The sequence below is a fragment of the Lytechinus variegatus genome, chromosome 6 (assembly GCF_018143015.1).
Source record: "Lytechinus variegatus isolate NC3 chromosome 6, Lvar_3.0, whole genome shotgun sequence".
Lineage (NCBI taxonomy): Eukaryota > Metazoa > Echinodermata > Echinoidea > Temnopleuroida > Toxopneustidae > Lytechinus > Lytechinus variegatus.
Window position 1 is genome coordinate 26,018,806 of NC_054745.1, and position 27,522 is coordinate 26,046,327.

The 27,522-nt window shown below is 36.1% G+C and overlaps 1 protein-coding gene across 2 annotated transcripts in view; it reads left to right on the forward strand.

Annotated features, from left to right (window-relative positions):
* The window catches only part of LOC121417270 (TBC1 domain family member 9B-like), a 46,663-nt gene that overhangs the window by 10,322 nt on the left and 8,819 nt on the right, over positions 1–27,522 (forward strand). Inside the window, exons 3-21 of one of the 2 annotated variants that reach the window (XM_041610912.1) lie at positions 698–775; positions 3,178–3,279; positions 3,570–3,653; positions 4,199–4,332; positions 4,798–5,000; positions 5,731–5,802; positions 6,822–6,954; positions 9,400–9,510; positions 10,070–10,158; positions 11,247–11,359; positions 14,793–14,870; positions 16,465–16,621; positions 17,949–18,057; positions 19,975–20,069; positions 21,142–21,236; positions 21,995–22,141; positions 23,744–23,855; positions 25,264–25,513; positions 26,028–26,237. In XM_041610912.1, coding sequence (XP_041466846.1) covers positions 698–775; positions 3,178–3,279; positions 3,570–3,653; positions 4,199–4,332; positions 4,798–5,000; positions 5,731–5,802; positions 6,822–6,954; positions 9,400–9,510; positions 10,070–10,158; positions 11,247–11,359; positions 14,793–14,870; positions 16,465–16,621; positions 17,949–18,057; positions 19,975–20,069; positions 21,142–21,236; positions 21,995–22,141; positions 23,744–23,855; positions 25,264–25,513; positions 26,028–26,237 — 2,372 coding nt within the window. The remainder of the gene's footprint in view (positions 1–697; positions 776–3,177; positions 3,280–3,569; positions 3,654–4,198; positions 4,333–4,797; positions 5,001–5,730; positions 5,803–6,821; positions 6,955–9,399; positions 9,511–10,069; positions 10,159–11,246; positions 11,360–14,792; positions 14,871–16,464; positions 16,622–17,948; positions 18,058–19,974; positions 20,070–21,141; positions 21,237–21,994; positions 22,142–23,743; positions 23,856–25,263; positions 25,514–26,027; positions 26,238–27,522) is intronic. The other variant, XM_041610913.1, reaches the window with a different exon arrangement.

Genomic DNA, 27,522 nt, shown 5'->3' on the forward strand with positions numbered 1-27,522 from the left:
ATCATATTGACTAGCCTTGAGGGAAACATGAAATATATTGCCAGCAAAAGAATCATATTGGCCCATGTCCATAGTTAGACAAGGGCAATTTGGGTCTTTTAAGGGCTATATTTGATGTTCCCCAAAAGAGCCAGTCAATATTTTTATTATCATCCAAATCAGATATCTGGAGCAAAAGTCGATTATGGTGATATTTTTTTTAAGAATAGAGTTCTATTGTGTCATGTTAATATTAGGGTGTTGGCTCTGCACTTTACCATTATGCCGGGTTTGCAAGCGCCCAGGTCCAGCTTTGATTTTATCATGACATAGATTGTTGGTGTGTGGACCATTATGAAGCGTATCTCTTCATACAAATCCTCAAAGGCTCGTATGTGAGACCAGGGTAAATACAAAGGTCTATTTTGCGTCGTCTCTGCATGCAAAGTCAATACGCGCTCAGAGACCGAGTGAAATACAAACAATTTACCTATCCCTTGGCAATATTCAGAAAATGTAGGGCAATACGGTTTTGTAAATGACCAGCACAGTTGTCTAATACGGGTGATAATATTGAATAAATATGATTACAGAGGAATGATGTACATGTAGGTGTATCAATGAAGTGGATAATCATGCTAAATTGAAATATTACCTGAGTTGCTATGCTAATGACATTGATTGTGGAATTGATTGAGAATTTGTTTTCTTCCTACAGCCATTGCAACAGCTCTTCACAAGAAAGATATCATTAAGCACTGGGAATGGATTGAACAGAATCTCATGGTTACTCTTGGTAAGATTAATACCTAAAGGAGAATGAAACCTGTAGAACAAGATAGCCTGTGTGAAAACAGAAAAATCAAAGAAATAGATGTACAAAAGTTTGATAAATATCGGACAAATGATGATAGAATTATGAGCATTTGAATATTGTGATCACTAATGCTATGGAGATCCTCACATTGGCAATGTGACAAAGATGTGTGATGTCACTTGTGAACAACTCTCCCCATTACTTTAGTATATATTTCACTTAAACTGCCTCTTTTATCACATCTATCAGTAGATTATGCGTTCTTTCTATAGGAGGGCATGTAATACAGATTTTTAAAGTATACATCATGGATAAAGAGTTTGTATCACCATAAGAAAAAGCAAAAAAGACATTTTGGTAGTATATTATACAGTAGTCCATCAAAGGGAAAGTTTTTCACAAGTGACATCACACATCCTTGTCGCATTGCCGATGGGAGAATCTCCATGGCTTTAGTGATTGCAATATTCAAATGCTCAGAACTTTCTCGTTATTTGTCCGATTTTTCTCAAACTTTCTTTGTTCTTAGAACTTTGATTTTTATGTTTTGACACAATCCTACTTGTTCCAAAGGTTTCATTCCCCTTTAAGGAAAAAGTAAAGAAGGATTGAAAAAGGGGGAATGAACCAGTTCTGTGAAACTAGTTTACAGTTATAAAACATTAAAAATCCAAGAAACAGATCAATGGAATTTTTCGTTTGATAAATATTGATTAAATAAAAAAGTTATGATCATTTCAGTGGATGATCATAATTCTTTTTGAACTCAATTTTAGATTGTAACCATAAATGGCATTCATGTGGTACGCAGGTATGGAATTAAAACGATTTATAGTATTAACATGAGCATATCTACTTGTTCATAATTTACCACTTACATAAAGTCTAGCAATCCTAAAGGGCAAATACACTCCAACAAAACAAAATTGGATGAAAAAAAAGTCAAGAAACACAACTCTGAAAAATTGTCGACAATTGATGTGAAATATTCTGAAATTTTTACTAATTTTCACAAAACAGATTTATGAGCATTTGATGACCTCCACTCGGTATTTCTTTAGATTTTTTTAATTGTAGAAAGTGAAATATTTACATTTTCTCCTAAATTATATAATGAGAAACAAAATTTGTTTCCTCTCTGAACTTTATATAGAATTGCCAATTTGCCATCATTGTAATTAATTATGATCAGGTGAAGAGTCACCTTATTAGCAAATCTGCAAATTTTCAAACAATGAAATATAAAAGGAAATACATTTTATACATGTACATACTCTAGACTTTCGCTGTGTTTTGCATACATACATGCATCCAAGTAAGTTTTGTGAAAAATGTTATAGCTTTCTTATTTTACAGAAGATTTTGAGGAAATTTTGAGCATTAAATTCTTGTATGATATTTTTTTCTCATTTTATCAAAACCAAATTTTTATTGGGTTGAACTTGCCCTTTAACATGTGTCCTGTTTGTACAAACTGCAGTGAGTTTTTCAGTTTATATCGTATTATGAGTGGTGATTAAAAGAGAAAAGGAAATGACCTGTAGAAGACAGGAAGGTCATGGATGCATTTAATGAACAAATAGTCAGTGATCTTTTATTTGATAACTGTTGCAAGCTACTGACATCCTTGCATCTGATTGGTTGAGAGCAAAATTAGTGAAAATCATTAACTATTTGGTTCATGAACCCCCCCAGGGACCTGTCTTACAAAGAATTACGATTGATCTAATCATTCGTAACTCAATGGAAATCCATCAGTGTCATAATTTGTTTCCACAGGAAATATGCACAATGTCCTTTGTAAACAAAGAGAAGCACTGTGAATTTTCCAGAAACCATGTACATCATAGTTAGAAAATACTTTGAACAAACATGCATAATAGATGTTGACTTTCTGGCCATCCATAGTTGTGGTTGTAACCGAAAAGAAAAGGGCGCTATATCAAATGACCTTAGGATTGGATGCTTGAGTCCTTAAGTTAATATGATGTGAAGAATATAATCTAAAAACATGTTTCATTGGATAAATTGATCCATTTTACATTCCAATTTATTCATAATTCATTTTTAATTCATAATTATTTTCTAAATTGTTTATACTTAACTATTCTATTTGTGTTTTTAATCGTACCATAATGTAGTTATCAAGGGAGTCGGCTTTGACAGGTCAATAGCCTTTCTGACTTCCTACATTGGCTACATTCTATTTCAATTTCTTTTATATTTCTACCATCTTTTATTGCTTATACTGTGATTTAAATTCTTTTACTCCTTTGTTGTTGTATACTTGTACATATGTTTGTATGTTTTAAAGGATGTCAAATAAATGAATTGAATGAATTGAATTATATATTCACACTGTTTATAATAATGTTCAACAGATAACTTTGAAGCTGATGATGATGTGACTGAGTTTGTAAAATGCAAGATTGAGAGTTTAGTGGCCAATGTTGAAACGTCCTCACCAACAGAAACAAAAGAAGGTACATGTAGTATAAGAACAATTCTTAGCAATTATTACTCGTATGTAAGGTTTCAGCTTTAACTCTGACAACTAGGCTTGAGGAATTGACATTTTTCATTAGTATTCCTACATTTCCTAGCATTTTTTTTCATTTCATTTTTTATCTTCCATGTATGTAATTTCTATTTTTGTTTTAAAAAATTTGGATGTCGCGAGACATAAATCATGTGGGATGCTTATTTTTATTTCTGATCTCTTTTCAAATGATTTTCTTCCTAACAATCGGCATCTGATTTGTTAAATTCATAGATGAAGAGAGTAAACGTTTCAAGGCTGCATCTGATAAATGGAGACGACTTTTCACCATACAGGAAGACGAAAAGCTTGTCAACTGTAAGTCAATTTTCTGAGAAATTTATGAATACCTTAGAGTAATCAACATGTACATGGAATTTATTATTTTGATTTGTCAGATATTGATTTTCTTGCTCTTGCCTATGTACATGAAATGTGATTTCGAATGTTGAAACATGAATACAATAAAGACCCTTTATAAAGGGTTATTAAAAAACATGAAATATGTTTTTATTTGGCCAACAAATAATTTGTCCCGATGCCCGTTACCATTGGTAATCACATATGACATCAGAGCCACGCATGCAATAATTTGTTATATTCAACTGATATTCATTCTCATAGATTACTCCTGTAGTTACTGGAAAAGGCTTGTACCTCGTCAGGGTTGTTTGTACAGTACCTCAGTGTGGAATAGTTCTGTTTTTTTTTATTCTTTCCTCATGGGGACCGAGTCGAGGCTCTAAATCATCAAGGAAGGCATTAGTTTGTCCCGATGCCCATTACCATTGGTAATCACTTATATGACATCAGAGCCACTCGTGCAATAATTTGTTATATTCAACCGATGTTTATTCTTTTAGATTACTCCTGCAGTTATTGGAAAGGGCGTGTCCCCCGTCAGGGATGGTTGTACCTCAGCGTGGATCATTTCTGCTTTTATTCTTTCCTCATGGGGACCGAGTCCAGGCTCCAAATCAGATGGACAGAAGTTACAGTAAGTAGAATATGATTCTGTTATATAGTCTAACCTGTATATAAAGGCTACACAAGGGGGTTAAGATACTGGTCCTCATGAGCAAGTGGTCTTTTTGCACAGGCTCCTGTATTACATGTATGACTCATGGGGGAATTAAACTAAATGAAGTAATAAAAGAGGTTTGACTGTATTCTCTACTTGTACAGCACATAGCAATCCAATATCTCTATGCATGTCAATCAATCATCATCATGATCATCGTCATTGTCATCATCATCATCATCATCTTCATCATTATCATTGTCATTATCATCATCATCATCATCATCACCATTACCATCATCTTCATCACCATCACCGTCATCATCATCATCATCATCATCATCATCATCATCATCATCATCATTACCATCATCACCACCACTTCCAGACTGCTATCGTCATCACTCTTATAAGATAATCTTGCTTTTCCTTCTTCATTAGCATCTGGAAAGGAGCAACTCTGTTCTATTTCCCGAGAGTATACGAGTGACGACCCGAGAGGGGCGTTATTACTTCTCCATGTTCGTCCATCCTGAGGAAACATTCCAACTGATGGAGCAGCTTGCCAACCTAGCCATGCGCCAGCTCCTCTCAGAAGAAGGCTTCTCAGAAGATCGTAATCTGCCGGACAGATCAAAAGTCAAGTGAGGCAACAACTTTGTATATATTTTTATAAGGCAAGATTATTTAGTAGTAGTAATAATATGCAACTTTTTATAGCTTTTTATTATCTAAGAGCTGCATACCATTACCCTGGCTATAGCATGGCTACTCTGATTAGAGTCCTGTTTAATAAAACTAGTCATACTAACAAAGGCATGGTTTCTGTAACAAATTTACCACTGGCCGATCAGATAGAAGAATTTGAGTAGCTTTTAACTGTTATAGCAAGTTTGTTATGATAACAATTTTTATGAAACCGGCCCTAAGTTCAAGCATTCAAGGAATTAATTCGTACCGGGTACCCTTTTACTCGAATTGATTTTTGTCCATTGCATGAATGAAAAAAAATTCATTATTTGGTTTATATGACACCTATTTTTTTTTTTAATATGAAATTCAGTCAATGCAAAACATGCTCATGCAGTGCGAGTTCGGTATGTTTGATTGTTACGTCATTTAAATATGCGCACTGCTGATGCATGAGGTGCAGTCTCGGTGCGCGAGTGCAGTGGACAAAATCGTATTGATCCAAAATTGCATGATGAATGGATCCAAACTTGCACGGTTGATGACGACATTGCAAAATGGGCTGAATGACCGATATCGTACAACCAATCAAATCACAAGGATCTATCTAGGTGTCATATAATGGAATATATGACATTCAGTCTAGATAAATGTTAAGTGTATGTTTTTATGCATTTTCTTCAGGAAAAAAGCTCCCAAGAAGGTCTCGTCTCTCAAACGTGATTTGGACGCTCGAGCAAGGAGTGAAGCCTACAGGTAAGGATACTTTCCAATTTCCCTTTTTCATGATTTTCATTTTTATGTCTGTTCATTTATAACTTGATGTGATCAGATTCAATGACAAGATTCAATGTTTAGAATAGGATATTGTCCTGTAAAAACACTAAAACATTGTTTTCTTGCAAGGTAAAAAAACTGAACACAACATATACTGTATAAGCTTTTATTTGCGTGGGGGTTTCAATTTTCGCGAATTGCCGATCGGCTGCGAATTTAACAACACGTGAAAATATTGATACATTTACTAGTCAGTGTGAATGTCCCCAACAGCAAAGCTTTGTTATGCAAAGATCATGTGTAGTTAATAATTGAGATATGCACCTATGTATGTACAAAAAATAAGGTTGAGAAAGTACAGTTAGTAATTATAAAAGTTAGCTAGAATTTCATTTTCTTATTTCTCAAAACAAAATCAGAGCCTAAATTTTTTTCTAATATATTTCTATGAATATGTATTCACTCACTGTAATATTACAATGAAATAATTTGATTTTATTGTCATCTGGGGAGCGTTTCATGAAAGGATATTATCTGACAAGTCCTGTTTTATCCGACAATTACCATAGTAACAGCACCTCTCAGCCAATCAGAATCAGGGAAAGTTGTCAGATCTGACAACTTGTCGGACAAAAATGTTGATGAAATGCTCCCCAGGGGGGCGTTTCATCAATATTTTCGTCCGACAAGTTGTCAGATCTGACAACTTTCCTGGATTCCGATTGGTTCAGAATCACTGTTACTATAGTTATGTAACTGTCGGATAAAACAGAACTTGTCGGATAAAACTTCTGACAAGTCCTTTCATGAAATGCTCCCCTGATTGACTCTATGCACAGGTACATTAATGTTCATAAGTCACATGACCAGAGGTTTATTTAAGAGGTGTATAATTCTTTTCACAAAATTCAACATGTTTGCACTTAAACCAACTTTTAGGCAATTCTTCAACTTGGTAAATGTGACTGTAAACTAATTCTATTGATCTTTGCCTGCAGGCGAGTGTTCCGGTTGCCCGTAGCGGAGAAGCTGGACGGTAACATCCCTTGTACGCTCTGGGCTCCGTACAGCAAATCACACGTCGGCGGAACCATGTATCTGTCAAGGAATTATATCTGTTTTGCGAGCAGGGTAAGTGGATCCTAGCAAAGATACAATAAGGGGAAGATCAGACACTTTGGCGATATTTTGAAACGCTTGATAAATGCTCCTGGGGTAGGGCACCCACTAGCGTTGGGTAAGTAAACCATAGCACATCGGCATGCAGCTGTGTATTAAACATATGGGAAAATGAGAGAGGGGATTTAGGAGAGGGCTCAAGGGCGACACATGGGAATAATTCCACCTTTTACTACCCAGGAACCTCTGAAATATATTCATCTTTAATTTATTAGAAAAAAAATGAAGAAAACAATTTTAAATGTTAAAATCGTCTATTCCTTCACCCCTCCACCACTTCTCTCATACATGTATGTTCTGTACATAACCATCTTGCGATACGCAAAGGTAAAAAAGGTTGTTACTTACTCAACGTTGTAGGGCGCTCTTCCCGACCGTTTCTTTACGCGGTCTACTGTCTGATCTTCCCCTTGTAGTATTTTTGTCTCACCTGCGAAGCAAAGTGAGACTATAGGCGCCGCTTTTCCGACGGCGGCGGCGGCGTCAACATCAAATCTTAACCTGAGGTTAAGTTTTTGAAATGACGTCATAACTTAGAAAGTATATGGACCTAGTTCATGAAACTTGGCCATAAGGTTAATCAAGTATTACTGAACATCCTATTAAAGTTTCATGTCACATGACCAAGGTCAAAGGTCATTTAGGGTCAATGAACTTAGACCATGTTGGAGGATTCAACATCGAAATCTTAACCTGAGGTTAAGTTTTTGAAATGTCATCATAACTTGGAAAATATATGGACCTAGTTCATGAAACTTGGACATAAGGTTAATCAAGTATCACTGAACATCCTGCATGAGTTTCACGTCACATGACCAAGGTCAAAGGTCATTTAGGGTCAATGAACTTTGGCCGAATTGGGGATATCTGTTGAATTCCCATCATAACTTTGAAAGTTTATGGATATGATTCATGAAACTTGGACATAATAGTAATCAAGCATCACTGAATATTTTGTGCAAGTTTCAGGTCTCATGATTAAGGTCAAAGGTCATTTAGGGTCAATGAACTTTGGCCGAATCGGGGGTATCTGTTGAATTACCATCATAACTTTGAAAGTTATTAGTCTAGTTCATTAAACTTGGACATATGAGTAATCAAATATCACTGAACATCCTGTGCGCGTTTCAGGTCACATGACCAAGGTCAAAGGTCAATGAACTTTGGCCGAATTGGGTTTATCTGTTGAATTACCATCAAAACTATGAAAGTTTATGGATTTGATTCATGAAACTTGTACATAAGAGTAATCAAGTATCACTGAACATCCTGTTCGAGTTTCAGGTCACATGATCAAGGTCAAAGGTCATGTAAGGTCAGTGAACTTTGGCCATGTTGGGGTTTTTTGTTGAATAACCATCATATCTCTGTAAGTTTATTGGTCTCGTTCATAAAAAGTGGACATAAGAGTAACCATGTATCACTGAACATCTTGTGCGAGTTAGAGTAGTATTCAAAGTCAGCACTGCTGCTATATTGAACCGCGTGATGCAGGTGAGACGGCCAGAGGCATTCCACTTGTTTGTAGAGAATATGGGAATAAAAATTGTAGATTAATGTAAAAAAAATCACAGTAACAGAATGTAGTATAGTCACCCTTGGACTAAGCTAATAAAGCTATCTCCTATATTGTTCTCCAAAACTGAGAGTTTTGCATCTATATCTGTAGCAAAAGAAGAGCTTTTTATCAAACTAAAAAGATCCTAAACATATCGAGTTGTAGTCTCTCTTTGACTATTGTAAAGCTGTGACTAATTGAAAAAAATCATTGATTTGAATTATTTCTCTTACAATATACATGAATACTAGTAATTGGCAAAGGGTTTGTTGGCAGTTTTGATGAGGGATTTTTTTCTCTTGGATTTTTTAAATATTTGAATGAAAAATCCCAGAGGGGAATTTTCTCTACTCACTGGGAATTCCTAATGGAATATTCCTTCATAGGCCTATGTATGATAGAATTAAGTTCAGATACATGATTCCTCAAATTTATTTTTAATTGTCCATTTTTACTGGATTTTAATTACAAAATATGTGGTTAAGAACAATATTAGGGGTGAAATGTATAACATCAATATTGATGTCATTGTAAGAGTAAGGGGGGGGGATAATTACTTTTTTTTCGAAGGAAATTTTAAAAAATAAAAAAAATAAAAAAAATCTGATTTAAATAAAAAAAATCTGATTTAAATCAAATAAATCCGATTTTTTTTATTTAAAAAAAAATAAAAAAAAATCGCCAACCCTGCTTTAAATATTAACAATAAAAGAGATTAGATACAGTGGTATAGATTCAATAAGTGGTATAAGATTCCTGAACATAGTGTTTTCTTTCAGAAATACATGCTTGTTCATGTGTATTGACAATGATTTTGTTTGTGGTTTTTTTGTCACCAGATCAAGAATCTTGTTCAGGTGGTTATACCTATGAGAGATGTAACGGTGGTGGAAAAGGTTGAGAATTCATCCCTCATCAACCAAGGGTTACATATATCAACAAGAGCTAAGGTAAGATGATGGTGGTAGTAGTGGTAGGAGTGGTGGTGATGATGATGGTGGTGATGGTGATGATGATGGTGATGATAAGATGGTAATGATGATGATGACGATGATGATGATGGTGGTGGTGATGGTGATGATGTCGATGATGGTGATGATGATGGTGATGATGATGGTGATGATAAGATGGTGATGATGATGATGATGATGATGATGGTGGTGGTGATGATGATGATGAAGATGGTGATGGTAACGATGATGATGGTGATGATGATGGTGATGATGTCGATGATGGTGATGATGATGGTGATGATGGTGATGATGGTGATCAATGATGATGGTGGTGATGATGATGGGGGCAGTTGGAAATAAAATGATGACAATAACAAATCTGATTATGATAATGAATATCATGGTGATGGTGAAAATAGTGACAAGATTGTGACTGAATGATTAGGATCTCATTCTAGATGATGCGGATCACTAGTGTTAGTAATCATGAATTTACTTTGCTCTCTTTAATATGTGATCTATTGTTAAAGTAGGTTGCCTTTTCTTAATTTTGCAGATGACATTCCTCTTTGCACAGCTGACTGACAGAGATTTTCTCGTTCAGCACATATCTGATTTCCTAGCAAAAACAACTGAAAATGCCAGGTAATGCCTATGGCAAATAAAAAACAGAATGAAAACAACAGGCCAATATTTGTATTGATAATATTAGAAATAATGGTAATGGTAAATATAATTCATCATAATAATAAAGATGATAATGATGATAACAATGAATTATAATTATGCACCAATTAAATTATAATTATGCACCAAATCCATTCTGCAGAGTGCTCAAGGCACAATGAAGGAAAGAAGAAAGAGAGAGAGAGACAAATGAGAGAATTTGCGGAGTTATTGACAATTAACAGTAAGAATCATTGAATAGATGCATCATTAGCTAACGTGTATTGTGTATACAGAAGTGAATTCACAGAACACCAGGGTAAGATCATTCCAGAGAACAAGACCAGCGGGAGCAAGGGCCTTTATCTCTTATTCTTAATTTTTATTAAAGGACAAGTCCACCCCAACAGAAACTTGATTTGAATAAAAAGAGAAAAATTCAACAAGCATAACACTGAAAATTTCATCAAAATCGGATGTAAAATAAGAAAGTTATGGCATTTTAAAGTTTCGCTTATTTTCAACAAAATGGTTATATGAACGAGCCAGTTACATCCAAATGAGAGAGTTGATGACATCACTCACTCACTATTTCTTTTGTAATTTATTATATGAAATATGAAATATTTTAATTTTCTCGTCATTGTCATGTGGAATGAAGTTTCATTCCTCCCTGAACACATGGAATTCCATTATTTTAACATTTCGTGCTTCAGGCAAGGAGGTCCTTATCATCAAAGTCGTAAAAATTGAAATATTGTATAATTCAAACAAGAAAAAAAAGAATTAGTGAGTGAGTGACATCATCGACACTCTCATTTGGATGTAAATGGCTCGTTCATATAACTATTTTGTTGAAAATAAGCGAAACTTTGAAATGTCATAACTTTCTTATTTTACATCCGATTTTGATGAAATTTTCAGTATTGTGCTTGTCTTATTTTTCTCTATTGATTCAAATCAACATTTTTCTAGGATGGACTTGACCTTCAAGTCTTTCTTTATATAATGTATATTTTAGGGTACTTCAGTTCAATAACTGTAATCATGCTTGTTTTCATTTACAGACCTACAGGAGACAGCATCTCCATAGCGTCGTCAAATGAGGGCAGTATAACACGCTCTACCGCTGATCCAATGCAAAGCTTACTAAGTTCAAGCTTCGGTAGTAACGAGAGTGGTAAGGAGGCTCCCTCTTCCTGAATATCTTACAGCGCAATTTGATTTTCATATCCCATCAGTTCGATGGATTTACAATATGGTGCACCATTTTTCAGTTGCAGCTCACAGGCCAAATTTCTAACTTTGGGATCGACATCGCGCAGGCACATGCAGCTTACAGTGATAGTGTACTGTATTGTTGCTGTGATGCTTCAAAAGTGAAAAATATCTGGAAAGTTTTCACCAAAAACAGTCTAGATTCCGCAAATAAATATGCGGGCAAATTTATCTCCCACCTCCTGGACGCTAGTAAACTGCGTATCCGATGGAACGTGTCGGCCAGGGAGAACGATCGTTTCATTAGTGCACTTTATTACTAGCGCGTGCAACCGCTGTTGACTTTTTCCCCATAAGGCATTGCGAATGTTGGCCTGTCCGCTGCAATCACTAGATGGCGCATAATTATGCGAATCCACCAAATAAGCAAGGTCTGTCTCTATTTTTCTTTTGTTCTTGATATTATGATTTCATTTCTTTGTTTTACGATGCGTGCTGTTTGCTTTTAATGCTTCTAATGCTAATATAATATAATATTTAACATTAAATGGAGACAGTGTGGGTTTGCTCACATGTTTGATTCAGTAATTATGCCAATATTTCTTTTGGTTTTCATGTAATTATAGTTGCATTAAAGGAGAATGAAACCATTGGAACAAGATAGCTTATGTGAAAACAGAAAAATCAAAGAAACAGATCAACAAAAGTTTTAGAAAAATCGGACAAATAATGTTAAAGTTATGAGCATTTGAAAGATGTGTGATGTCACTTTTGAACAACTCTCCCCATTACTTTAGTATATATTTCACTTGAATTGCCTTTTATCACATCTATCCATAGATCATGTGTTCTTTCTACATGAGGGCATGTAATACATATTTTTTAAGAATACATCATGGATAAAGAGTTTGTATCATCATAAGAAAAAGCAAAAAGAGACATTTTGAAGGTATTTTATAGTCCACCAAAGGGAAAGTTGTTCATCAGTGACATCACACATCCTTGTCGCATCGCCAATGGGAGGATCTCCATAGCATTAGTGATTGCAATATTCAAATGCTCATAACTTTCTCATTATTTGTCCGATTTTTCTCAAACTTTCTTTATTCTTATTCTTAGATCTTTCTGTTTCTACACAAGCCTATTTGTTCATTCCCCTTTAACTTTCAAGGCTTTCTACAAAATAAATAATAAATGTGACCTACCACCCATAAACCACCAATTAGTCGCCAGGTAAGGTTCTCTGACAATAGCCAAATTAGTGATTTAGTCTCCAAAATCCAAAAATTAAAAAAATAGCTTATCTGAAAGAGAAATTCTTCTTTATACTGGGAAAATTTTAAGTTGTGAAGTTGAATAAAAGAAAAGATACAAGAGTTTCTTGTTCAACTACTTTTTCAGACTGCTTGGAAGTTTCACTGAGATTACACAGTATGCACATCTCATGCTTGAGTGAACCCCAAACTTTAAATCTTGTTTCAACTCATTGAGTGCTTCGTGCACGCTACGTATCCTACTATAACATGCCACACTCGTGCTCGCACGCCTACTATTGATTGCTTTGTGCTTGCATTGTTTCCTACCCTTGCCTGCTTCGTGCATGACTGCGCACATTCGGAATTACAATCATTGTTACGCCGTTTTGCATTGTATTGCGCATCGCATGCACGCCGTAATTAGCACTATTGTGTGCAGTGCGAACTCTGCTTTCTGACAGATCAACTTACTCATTCGGTTTACATTCGAGTATTTCTAAATTTTTTACAAGATATGGCTCCGCCTGTGAGTGGGAAGAGACCTAGGTTTTTTTATCCATACAAAAGGGAACTACTTGATACAACTCATATTTTAGCGGTAAAGATAATAACCAATCCATATAATGAGGACACCACTATAAGGGGTATGAAATTTCCTACAACTTTACTACACAATATTTTGTGGATAAACTAATCGTTAGAGAGTTACAAGCAATTGTAATCATGACTATTGAAAGGAGTGAATACGACTCGCGATCCCAAAATCAATGTGGCACAGGGGGGTTTTGTGGCTGGCACAGGGGATTAGCATCGGATTTGCACTGTGGCATTGGGTTAGTAGTGTGTATGGCATGTTAAGAGTTAAGCTCTTACTGAATTACCTAGAGCTGCACTCAATCAAGTTCTGGTAATGGTTATTGTTGGTCAATATCATATATCATTTTATAGCTTAGGAAATGAATTTTCAAGCTCAATATAAATCTCAATATTCATTTTGGTAGACCTATTGTTGGTTTTGTGGTGGCAGGTCACAAATATTCTACTTTGTGCAATTGTACAAGATTTTGCATAGCTGACTTGAATAGAGTATCGTTATCTCACCTCCTGTGAAATATACCATTGCACAAAGACAAATATTTGCTATTTTTGTAATGACCAATCAATAACTTTGTTGCATGCACATTTTGATCAATGAAATGATGAGGAACCAATTAAAGTTACTCTTTATTCATTCCATTGCAAAGCTTTTTGTTAAAAACCTCCTTTCTTCACTTTGGTTTTGTTTTACTTTAATGGCCCGAACTCACAAAGGTGGTCTTTAAAACCATTGGTTCAACCCATGGTTTATGCAGATTTGTAGAATAAATTACGCTTATTTACAGTGTATGGTGCGAGATTTCGCATGAGGTGAAAGAAACATGCTCTATTCAACGTTTCTTTCTTTCACCGAATGTGAAATCTCGCACCATTGCACAAATAAGAATATTCGCTATTTGTGTTGTACAACGCCTCAGAATCTAGCGAAAATATGAAAGAAAAAACAAGAGTTTTTCCCTCCAGTAATCTATGAAAAGGGAGCAAAAATATTGAAAGCGAAAAGCAAAATCCCACAAGCCGTGTCCACAAGCGCACATGATCTTGGACAGCATTGCGCATTTAGCCGGCGGGCTGTACGCGCATTGTCACCTTATTCAATGAAATCGCATTGTGACGTCACCTCCTAAAGCCGTGCAATGGTACATTTTGGATGGTACGTCTTGTGTGCAACGGTACGAATGTGACATTCAGCCTCCCATTTGCTCGCGTACAACAAGCTAAGTAGGCGTTGTACAATAAAAAATGTCCAATGCTGATGGGTACCTTTGTCAAAGAGCGCCAAATTGACACCTGTTGATATGGTTAAATATGCTTTTTTTGAAATTAATTGAAGACTGGACTTATTGATTCAAAACAGCGGGCTTATGAATAAAATAGCATGGATAACCATGGCAACAGGCATCAATTTGGTTCAAGCGCAATTTATACAGGAAATTTGCTTAAACCATGGGTTCAACCGATGGTTTTCAAGACCACCTTTGTGAATTTGGGGTAATATGTTTGAGATGAATTTTTCATAATTTCCTTTTTTCTTTTCATCAGATCCTAGCTCTAACTACTCATCCATGATGTATTACTCTACAGTGTTAACAGACCTCAACGATTATGATAATAATGCATGTGAGTTCCATAGACATCAGAGGGTGTATTCACATTTTCCTTTAGTCTTATAACTCTTCAGTGTTAACAGAACTCATGAATTATGATAATGCATTTTAGTTCCATTTGCATGAGTGAGTGTACCGGTATTCACATTCTCCTTGTCTTTACTTCTAAGATATTAAACAGACCTTAACGATTATGATAATAATGCATGCAAGTTCCATAGGCAATAGTGGGTGCATTCACACATTCACAATTTCCTTCAATAGTCTTATAAATCTATAGTGTAAACAGATCCCAACGATTATGATAATTATGCATGTGAGTTCCATGGACATCAGTGGGTGTATTTCCACTTTCACGTTTATATTAGTCTTTATTACTCTACAGTGTTAACACACCCTAGCATTTATGATAACAATGCATGTTAGTTCCTAAAACATCAGTGGATGTATCCACACATTCACTTTTTCTCTCTGGTCTTTCATTTTTTATTTTTAGTGGAAAATTGAATGTGATTGATAATTGCATCTACTTTTCACTATATCATCTTTCATGATTGTTCTGAAAGGGCACTTGTCCTTTTTGTGAAAGTTATTCATTGTGGAGGAGCCGTGGTGTAGTGGTTCTGACTCTCGCCTTGTAAACAGAGGGTCGTGTGTTCGAATCTCACCGCGGTCTGGCGTCCTTTGGCAAGGCGTTAATCCACACTTTGCCACTCTCGACCCATGTGCTAAATGGGTACCCGGTAGGATGTGAAAGTCATTGTAGCTTGTCCAGTACTGTGTGCGCCTCACAGGCGACTGACTGGAATACTCCCAGGGAGTGGAGGATGTGCACACATTGTGTGTGGGAATGACTGATTGAACCCGACGACCGGGGTAATAATATATCTGTAAAGCGCTTAGACACATCGTTCCGATGGATTAAGCGCTATATAAAAGCGGATTATTATTATTCAATTATCATTTTATTTCATCCACCTTGTTGATATTCCCTGATATTTTTATTATACATGTACATGCTGCTTTCTCGCAGCGATATTTATATTATATTGGATGGCTCAGAATGGAATAGAAGAAATATTCCAAGAGTTTGGGCAAATATTCCATAAATCGCAGATGAGTGGTATATTGGCCCTAACAAGTGGAACACTAACGAGTTAGTGGTATTTCACGAAACAAAGCCATCCATTATAAATGTAGTTATTATCATCTATCCCGACCCCCCCCCAAAAAAAAATGAGGGAGAAATTTGACTGAACAAGTCACTTATCACATTGTGGCATCATCACTTTAGGATCGAATTTGGTCGTTGAAATGCGACTTACATCAAGACCTCATTTCATTAAGACGTCATTAAGCGTATTTGTGCTCTATGCTGGGCATTGCATTGCTTTCGTTGTTGTATATTTCACGCATTCGTGCATGCGCACTAGACTGTTGAATACGGTAAATTTTGTACAGGAGCCTATGGGATATTCATTGGATTTCTGTCCTATTTAGGGATACGCTCTGATACTGCACTGGGAATCAATGCAGACCAAAATACACATTTTTAATGTATCGCTGAAACCCTCTATAAAGATTATAATAATGAATATTCATTATAGCCCCTGAAACAAGCAGTGAGTCGCCCAATCACAGCGTAGCATTTCAGCTCCAACCTGCCTTAGTGAAGCTATTCAACAGAAGAGGATCGGACGAAATCTCGGCAAGAGAGACGGTGAAGGAACATCTATGGAATATGCACTTCAAAGAGTATGGAAGGTTAGTAGAAAGAGATGGAGGGAAGAGAGAGAGAAAGATGGAAAGAGAGGAGGAGAAAGATGGAGGGAGAGGAGGAGAGATGGAAAGAGAGGAGAATGATGGAGGGAGAGATGGAGAAAAATGGGGAGAGAGGATGGGGGAAAAATAAAGAGAAAGTAAGAAAGAGTGAAAGAACAACTATGGAATATGCACTTCATTGAATATGGAAGGTTAGTAGAAAGAGATGGAGAGAGGGGAAGAGAGAAAGAGGGAGAGAGAGGGAGAGGAGGGGGAATAAAAAGAAAGCAAGATAGAGTGAAAGAACTATGGAATATGTACTTCATTGAATATGGAAGGTTAGTAGAAAGAGAGAGAGAGGGGGGTGGGTGAGAAATGGGGAGAGGGGGGGCGAGAGGGGAGGGACGAAGAGAACGAGGGAGGGGGGTAGAAAGGGAGTGAGGATGACTGAAGCAAGAAAAACGGTGACAGAAAGAGTTTGCGAAATTGGGGTGAGAATGAAAGAGAAGGGGAGGGAGGGGGGATAAAAAATGTCAAGAGAGATGGTAAAAGAACATCTATGGAATATGCACGTCAAAGAGTATGGGAGGTTAGAAAGAGAGAGATGAAGGGTGAGGGGGGGGGGTAGAAGGAGAGAGAGAGAAGTTGGAGGGGGGTTGAGGTATGAAAAGCAGTGACAGAGATGGTTTGAATATGGACTTCAGAGAGTATGGAAAGTTATAGTCAAAGAGGTAGAGAGAAAGTGGGAGAAAATAAAAGATAGGGGAGAGAGAGGGAGGGGGGGGGGGCAAGGGGTGGAGGGAAGGGGGATTAAGAACATTTGAAGAATGAAAAAAATGACATGTCTTGGGTGGAATCAAACAGTTTTTCACATTAATAATGGGAGAAAATTAACACATTATGGTGAGGAGAGATTTTAAAGTGTCTTGTTTTGTTTAAACATATTCTGAAGTCGGGTTTAACGTAAACTCAGGTCTAAAGTTGTGGTTTAAGTATGGACAGCCAATTGTTACATAATCACTAACAGTAGAGATATCATACTTCAGCTCATTCGGCTCTCAAATCATTCATAATTGTCTAGGAAGTATGAATAGATGATTGTCTTCACCATCGATGAATCAGGAAAGAGCACAGTAACCATAGAAAACAAACAACTTAATAAAAATTTTGATACTTTTGGCTTCCCATACTTAAACCACAACTTTAAACCTGAGTTTAAGTTAAACCCGACTTCAGAATACGGGCCAGGGGGTATGTACATGTATGTATTGTAGAGTCGAGACTCGACTTCTGATTGTTAATTGTGTACATTGTTTTATTTTTCTTGCAGGGGTGTATGCATGTATCGTACTGTCGAAACCCAGCATCTAATTATTAAAGGCCTTCCTGATAGCCTAAGAGGGGAGATGTGGATGCTGTACTCTGGTGCTATCAATGAGGTCCGTGTCATTTGAAGATAAATGCCAGTTGTGGTAATGATTTCAAAATAAGTTCATATTGAATCCAATAAAATGACCACCCAAGAATTCGGTGGATTCTCAATGCGGTGTATAATTCGCAGTGCATCATCTGAAAAAAGTCGACATCTGTTGTGCATGCTAAGAGTGAATGCATGCATGCGATTATTCAACGCTGGCCAACGTGGCTCGACCGGATATGCTGTTTGCTTGGTTTCTTCTGTTTACAGTGCTATTTCATTATGCCACAATGCTGAAAAAAAAACTGATTCATTTAATATTTCCAGGCAGTAATGGATGACCTGAACAATAGTTGAGCTTAAGAATTGAACCTGTACTTCTAAAGACTTGTTTCACTTTCTGGCTTTCCATAGTTAAAGGTCAAGTCCACCTCAGAAAAATGTTGATTTGAATCAATAGAGAAAAGTCAGACAAGCACAATGCTGAAAATTTCATCAAAATCGGATTTAAAATAAGAAAGTTATGACATTTCAAAGTTTCGCTTATTTTCAACAAAATAGTTATATGAACGAGCCAGTTACATCCAAATGAGAGAGTCTATGCCCGGAGTCGATGATGTCACTCACTATTTTGTTTTTTATTGTTTGAATTATACAATATTTCAATTTTTTTATGAATTTGTGCCTGAAGCACAAAATGTTAAAATAATGGAATTCCACGTGTTCAGGGAAGAATGAAACTTCATTTCACATGACAATGAAGAGAAAATCATAATATTTCATATTTCCTATAATAAAATACAAAAGAAATAGTGAGTGATGTCATCAGTTCCCTCATTTGCATACTGACCGAGATGTTCATATAACTGTTTTGTGAAATGAAGCGAAACTTTAAAATGTCATAACTTATTTTACATCTGATTTTGATGAAATTTTCAGTGTTATGCTTGTTGAATTTTTCTCTTTTTATTCAAATCAAGTTTTTGTTGGGGTGGACTTGTCCTTTAGACCCCAACTTTAGCCCAGAGTTCAGAATGTGGCCCATTATGTGGTATTATGATAGCCATGGTTTAGTAAAACCTGGGTTAACTGAGACCACACTTTTATGGAGTGCCAGTTGTAACTTATTCACCAATCAAAAATTATTCTTATCCTGTTGCAAAAACTTCAGAATCCTGAAATTGGAAGAATGGAAAATACAAAAATATAATGAATTTTGATGAATTCATTGGTACATAATAATTTCCATGAATATGGAAGAAGTATTATGAAGTCAGCATTCCTTAAAAGTGTGGTTTGAAATATATTATAAAACGGGTTCAAGGATGTAGCCAATGGTGAGTGCGTATTCAAGTCACGTGTTCATGCTTTAATTATGCGCAACGCTTCCAGTCGTGCATTTTTCATGCAGCACTGTGCAATTTTTGTGCAGCATTAGTTCCAATAGCACGTAAAAACTGATACGCGTTCAGTAAAAGAGGCTGGCTAGGATTTTGATGCGCTTACTTAGGCGCGCATAGTAGATACGCCTGTGATGTCATAATTGACAGTCTTGTGATCTCTTCGTCTGTGCGATCGTACACAAGTTGGAGGGATTTGAACAAGATTTCCATGAAAAATTCATTTTGCCGACCCGTTTTATAAAACAATTAATGCACATTTTAAGATTCGTGATGTTAGTGACGATGCGAGCAACTCTCGGGCATTCACAATATTATGCAAAAGCACTCGGCGCAAGTGCCTCTTGCTTTCGTATAATTGTAAATACCCTCGAGTGTGCTGCATCGTCATAACACACTCATAAATGTGCATTAATTGTATAATAGTGAGGCCTACATGTACATGTAATTATTAAAATACCACAAACTGTGTTCATATGACAAGTGTGATATCGTAATTGAATATTGTTATTGTTATAAAATTTGGTTTCATGTTTAAGATGGCAACGCAACCTGGGTACTACCAATCGTTAGTTGAACAGAGTCTGGGGAGAGAGACTATCGCTACCGATGAGATCGAGAGAGACCTCCATAGGTAATACATTGGTTAATATTCATCAGGGGAAAATATTATGACAATAATGGGTTCCCATAGAATTGAGGTTGATCTGGGGAGCGTTTCATGAAAGGACTTGTCAGACGTTTTATCCGACAAGTCCCATTTTATCCGACAGTTACTATAGTAACAGTGCCTCTCAGCCAATCAGAATCAAGGAAAGATGTCAGATCTGACAACTTGTCGGACAAAAATGTTGATGAAACGGTCCCCAGATCTATCGTAACTGTTTGTAAGACGTAACCTTGGTACATTTGTTTTATATCCTACTTTTAATAAGTTAGAACAATAGATATTGACAATCTAGTTCTTGTACTCATAAATCATCTTTAAAAAAGAATCTGAACAAAATATAGATAACACTCTCCGCTGACTGACCCATTTCTCCTGAAGCCACACACTCGGCGGAACGCGGCGTGGTGCCTGCGCCGTCCTTTCACGGGACTTCCCGGTAGAGACACCTTGCTGACCGGTTGCGTCCGAGAGATTGCATTTTCTGTCACGGAATAGTCAATTTTCTTTAGTGGGCGTTTTGTTTTGATAGCATAGCTAGAATATCTTTGGACATGGGATGCTATTTGAACCAATCACTATTCAGGATTTATTTTATGTAGGATATAATAGAAATTATATGACAGCTTGATAGATCCTTGTGATTTGATTGGTTGTTTGATATCGTTCATTCAGCCCATTTTACAATGATGTCATCAACCATGCAATTTTGGATCCATTCATCGTGCAATTTTGGATCAATATGATTTTGTCCATTGCACGCATGCATGCTGTGTGTATGCGACTATCAACAGACCGACCATATTTTGCATCAAAATTCATGAATTTCATATGAAAAAGAATCTATTCTTAGGTGTCATATAAACCAAATAATGTTATCATTCATGCAATGGACAGAATACATGTACTTCATTTGGTGAAAGATGAAATGATCCATTTAACTCGAATCATTTCCTCTTTCCCCTCATGAAGTATTCTGTCCATTGCACTCATAAACATTCATTATTTGTATATTTTATTAAAACCCTGTTTTATGTAGATCACTACCGGAGCATCCTGCCTTCCAGTCTGAGCTCGGTATAGCAGCTTTGAGGAGAGTTCTTACAGCGTATGCCTACCGTAATCCAACCATTGGTAAGAACCTTAGAGTCGGGTAGGAGAGAGAGGGGGATGAGATGGGGTATAAGAGCTTCATGTACACCAAGCCTACATGTATATAGCCTATAATTTTGGCCAAAAAGAATTTATTTTTTTTTTTTTACTTTTCATAACTTACTGTCTAAATCTGCAACATTGGATAAGCTTTAGAGGGGAAGTTCACCCTGACAAAAAGTTTATTGTAAAAATAGCAGAAAAAATGATAAAAAATATTGCCGAAGGTTTGAGAAAAATTCATCAAATAATTAAAAAGTTATAAGAATTTCAATTATTTGAATTGTGACGTCATATGCGAGCAGCATTCCTACATAGCGAGTGGTAAAAAATCAATGAAATGCCATTTTCTCAGAAAATTGAAAATGGTTTTCACTGTAACTTTTGTATATCAATAGACAAATCATTTCACACCCGATCATGAAAAGAAAACAAAATTAAGTCATCAGGAACCATACAAAATTTGAAATTCATACATTTTATATTATATAACACATGGGGCAGCTGCTCGTTTATGACGTCACAAATCCAAAATTTTGAACTCTAATAACTTTCTTACTCTTTAACGGATTTTCCTCAAACCTTCACCAATATTTTTTACTATTTTTTCTGCTATTTTTACAACAAAGTTTTCTTCAGGGTGAACTTCCCCTTTAACATTGCACTGAATGGGCCCTGACCCCCCCCCCCCCCCCCCCGTTGACTAATTTCCGTACCATAATTGATATTTCATCTATTAGGTTACTGCCAAGCAATGAATATAGTAACTTCGGTGCTGTTACTATATGCCAACGAAGAAGAAGCGTTCTGGCTACTGACGGCTGTATGTGAACGGCTCCTTCCCGACTACTACAACACGAGGGTCATTGGAGCACTGGTGGATCAAGGTATGTGTCTACCATAGCACCTATTCCCTTTGGCACAGTGTTTAAAGATAAATTCCAGTTTTGGAAACGGTCTCAAAATGATTTTTTACAGAATCTAATATAATGACCACCCAAGTGTCTGTTTGTATGAATAAAAAATATGTGCCAAAGGATTCTGGAAGAATTTGTGTAATTGCTGAGAAATCAGCAAAATAAGCGCGGATTCGGTCGGGTCTTTATTCCAGCAATAATAATACACTGTCCCACGTGTGCCTATCTGTGTTGGTGATCTACAGTGTGAACATTTTTCAGCGTAGATTTCAAGATTTCACAAAGTTCAGTTTATGTAACTGTACCAGATCTAGATCCTCGACAATATGCTGACAATTAAGCCCGGTTTTACAGACTTTCTCATGAAATCAGTGTTTACTGCAACTACTGGAATTTCTCTTTAATTAAATTGCCACCCTTCACCTTGGTGTTGTGGCTTGAAAAAATCGGTCCAAACACTTACTTACTGCCCGATATTCCTCCTGGCATGTAGGGCATCAACAAAAGCTCTCCACTCCCGTCTGTCTTTTCTCCTTCGGGGGTCCAATGCAGTGCTGTCCCTATAATGGCATCTGCTTCTTTTCTTAATGCATGCCCGATCCAATTCCATCTCCTTTTCACAAGTATGTCTTCCTTACTCTCTTGTGGGCATCTTTCATATAGTTCTTCATTTGTTATTGTGTTAGGCCAGAATATAGGAAGTATACTCCTTAAACTTTGGGTATGGAAGCCTGACAATCTCTGGAGGTCATGTCTTGTCACCCTCCAGCATTCTGAACCATATAAAAGTGTTGAAAGAACGCACCCGTGGTATATTTTAAGCTTAGTCTTTACGTTCGAAACACTGTCACCACAAAAAATGGTCACCTTCTTCAGCTAGGGTTAAAGAAGACAAACTAGTTGTCAATGAACTATGACAAACGGGATTGAAACTGATCTACATGTTGCGCCCTCAGCTAAGCCTCGGGCATGTGAAAATTGTTCCAACGGTACCTCGTGTGTATAAATTACTAATGCCCTTTACGATGTGCATTATTTTTATACTATATTACTCAGGTGTATTTGAAGCACTAACCAAGGAACCATGTCTAAGCTATACAGGTTTGAAACAGTTCATGTACCCTCAGCCAAGCCTTGGGCATGTTGAAACTGTTCCAAAAGAGACCTGTGGGTATAATTGCTACTAATGCATTTGATGATGTGTATTATATGTACTATATTACTCGGGTGTATTTGAAGCCCTAATCAAAGAAACCATGTCTGTGCTGTACAGGTTTGAAACAGTTCACGTACCCTCAGCTAAGCCTCGGGCGTATTAGAACTTTTCCAATGGTACCAAATGCATATAATTCTTACTAATGCCCTTAATGGTGTGCATTATTTTTATACTATCTTACCCAGGTGTATTTGAAGCCCTAACCAAGGAAACCATGTCTGAGCTATACAGGTTTGAAAGAGTTCATGTGCCCTCAGCTAAGCCTCGGGCATATTAGAACTGTTCAATCGGTACCCTGTGCATATAATTACTAATGCCCTTGATGATGTGCATTATTTTTGTACTATCTTACCCAGGTGTGTTTGAAGCCCTAACTAAGGAAACCATGTCAGAGCTATACATGAAGATGGAAGAACTAGGAATGCTGAGTATGATCTCTCTATCTTGGTTCCTTACAGTCTTTCTAAGGTAAAGTTAGAGGGCCGTATTCTGAACTCAGGTTTAAAGTCGTGGTTTAACTATGGGAAGCCAAAAGTATCATTTTTTTTTACTGTGCTCTTTCCTGATTCATTGTTGGTGAAGACAATAAGCTATTTATACTTCCTAGACAATCATGAATGATTTGCGAGCCAAATGAGCTGAAATATGTTATCCCTACTGTGAGTGATTTATGTAAAAATTGGCTGTCCATACCTGAGCCACAACTTTAAACCTGAGTTTAAGTTAAACCTGCTATCAGAATACGGGCAGGAAAGTTTTATTTTCAGGTTTGTCAACATTGAAAAAAATTGTATAACGGTTGTATACAGCGGTCAATTCCATTATCTAGCTTGGATATTTTTTTAAATTTCATTCTAATTTTGTATTTTCATCTCGTATTTATACCTGTTGGTGCCACTATTTTTTGTATGAAATGGAATATGGAATATAATCAAATTGAATTGAAATACAATGGATCAACTTCAGTAATGGTTCATGTTCGACTGATGATGATCTCAGTTCAGTTCAATTCAGTTCAATTCATTTATTTCCAAATAAATTCACAATATAAAAATTCATAAAATACATAATTGAGCAAATGTAAATCAATGTATACAATAAGTCAACATTTAAACAGAGGAAATAGGGAAATTATAAAAACCCCAAAGTAGAGTTTGTCAAGATAACCTCCCCCAAAGAAATTAGACAAAATATAATTGACAAAGTAAAATATAAGAAACTTATTTGCCCACAATAAAGCACAAGATCAAAAAGAAAAAAAGAAAAAAAAACACAAAAAAAACCAAACAAACCCTACACAAAGGTAAAAGGTGGAAAATAAATCTACACAAGTTGAAGACTGATTAAATGCTCCTTTATACTTATTTTAAATGCATTATAATTCTTTATTGATGTTAAATCACTTGGCAGGTCATTCCAAACTGTTGGTGCTTTGTGACTTTTGTGACTTTGTCATCTGCCTAGATTTGTGGGTTAAGTTTGAAAGATTTGGTCAAATAGATAATTAGAATGAAAATAAAACATGAAAATGATGATTATAAGAATAATTATAGTGATGATAATAATGATGATAAAAAAAGTGATTACAATAGTAATGAAAATAACCATAGTAATGTAGTAATAATAATGATGATGATAATTTTTAATGATTATTATAATAGTGATAATAATAATGATAATGATGATGATGATGATGATAATAATACTAGTAATGATAGTAATATAAAGATAAAAGAAATAATAAAGAAAAAGATGATAATAATAATGATGATAATGATATTATTATGACAAAAATGATAATAGATATACTAATTATTATAATAATAATGAATATAGTACATGTATTAATTATGATAATCTATATATTTCTATTCAGCGTGATGCCATTTGAGAGTGCAGTCAGCATCATGGATTGCTTCTTCTATGACGGATCAAAGGTCATCTTCCAGATTGCCCTTGCTGTCCTTGACGCTAACTATGAAGCACTCCTGGAGTGCGATGACGACGGCCAAGCCATGGTCGTTCTGAGCCGCTATCTGGAGAACGTCGGCAATCGGGATGCCACCATGCCGCACGTCCCTCACTCATCAGTTATCGTGGGAAGCGAAGGAAAAGACTCACCACAGGTATATAGCATTTATCTCATTTTTATGCCTCTGTCACTTTAATAGGCAGAGCCATTTTTATCTATAAATATAATCCGTGTCTATTATCATCATCATCATTTTGATTATTATCTCTAATCATTATCGATTATCATTACTATCACCATCATCATCATTATCAACATAATCATCATCATTATCAACATAATCATCATCATCACCATCATCATTATCAACATCACCATCATCATTATTATCATCAACATCATCATCATCGTCGTCATCATCACCACCACCATCACCACCATCATCATCATCGTCATTATCATCATCATCAGTTATCATCATCATCATCATCATCACTTATCATCATCATCATCAGTTATCATCATCATCGTCATCATCATCATTATCAGTTATCATCATCATCACCTTCATCATCATCATCATCACTATCACTGTCATCAGTATCATCATCACCATCACCCTCATACATGTAATTATGATAATAACATATTTCAATCTTTGATTTCAGGTTTCTGTGGAAGTATCTGAGCTGATCTACAATTCCTACCATAAGTTTGGCTCCGTCTCCAATGAGAAGATCGAGAAGATGCGTTTGAACGAGAGATTGAGGGTCGTCCAGGGATTGGAAGACACCGCTCGGAGGAGTGTGATCAGGAGTCTCGTCTCGGACACGGCTTTTGGAAACAAAGAACTGGAGGAACTTTATGTACTCTTCAAGGTGAGATAAGGAGAAGAATAGGAAGATGATGATGCAGGTTATTATGTGATGGAGATGAGGAGGATGATGATGGTGGTTGTGGTGGTGGTGATGATTGACAATGTAATGATTACGATTGTGATGACAATAAATAGTAGTGATGATGATGGCAGATGATGATTATAATTATGATGATAATTACTGTGATTATGTTGATGATGATGATAATGCTGATGGTGATGAATGATGATGATGATAATGATGATGATTATAATTATGATGATGATTATGATGATGATGGTGATTACGATGATGATGATAATGATGATGATTATAATTATGAAGATGATTATGATGATGATGGTGATTACGATGATGATGATAATGCTGAGAATGATGATGATGATGATGGTGGTAGTAATGAGGATTATAGTGATGATGATGAATATGATGATGGTAATGATGATGATGATGATAATGATGAATATGATGATGAATATGATGATGGTGATGATGATGATGATGGTGATGATGATGATGATGATAATGATGAATATGATGATGAATATGATGATGGTGATGATGATGATGATGGTGATGATGATAATGATGAATATGATGATGGTGATGATGATGATGATGATGGTGATGATGATGAATATGATGATGGTGATGATGATGATGATGGTGATGATGATGAATATGATGATGGTGATGATGATGATGGTGATGATGATGAATATGATGATGATGGTGATGATGATGATGGTGATGATGATGAATATGATGATGGTGATGATGATGATGATGATAATGATGAATATGATGATGAATATGATGATGGTGATGATGATGATGATGGTGATGATAATGATGAATATGATGATGGTGATGATGATGATGATGGTGATGATGATGAATATGATGATGGTGATGATGATGATGATGGTGATGATGATGAATATGATGATGGTGATGATGATGATGGTGATGATGATGAATATGATGATGATGGTGATGATGATGATGGTGATGATGATGATGAATATGATGATGATGGTGATGATGATGATGATGGTGATGATGAATATGATGATGGTGATGATGATAGTGGGGATGATAGTAGTGATGAGAATGATGATGGTGGTGGTGGTGATGATGATGATGGTGGTGGTCATGGTGGTGATGATTATAATGATGATGATGGTTGTGATGATGATGAATATGATGATGATGATGGTGGTGAATATGATGATGGTGATGATGATGATGGTGGTGATGATAGTAGTGATGAGAATGATGATCG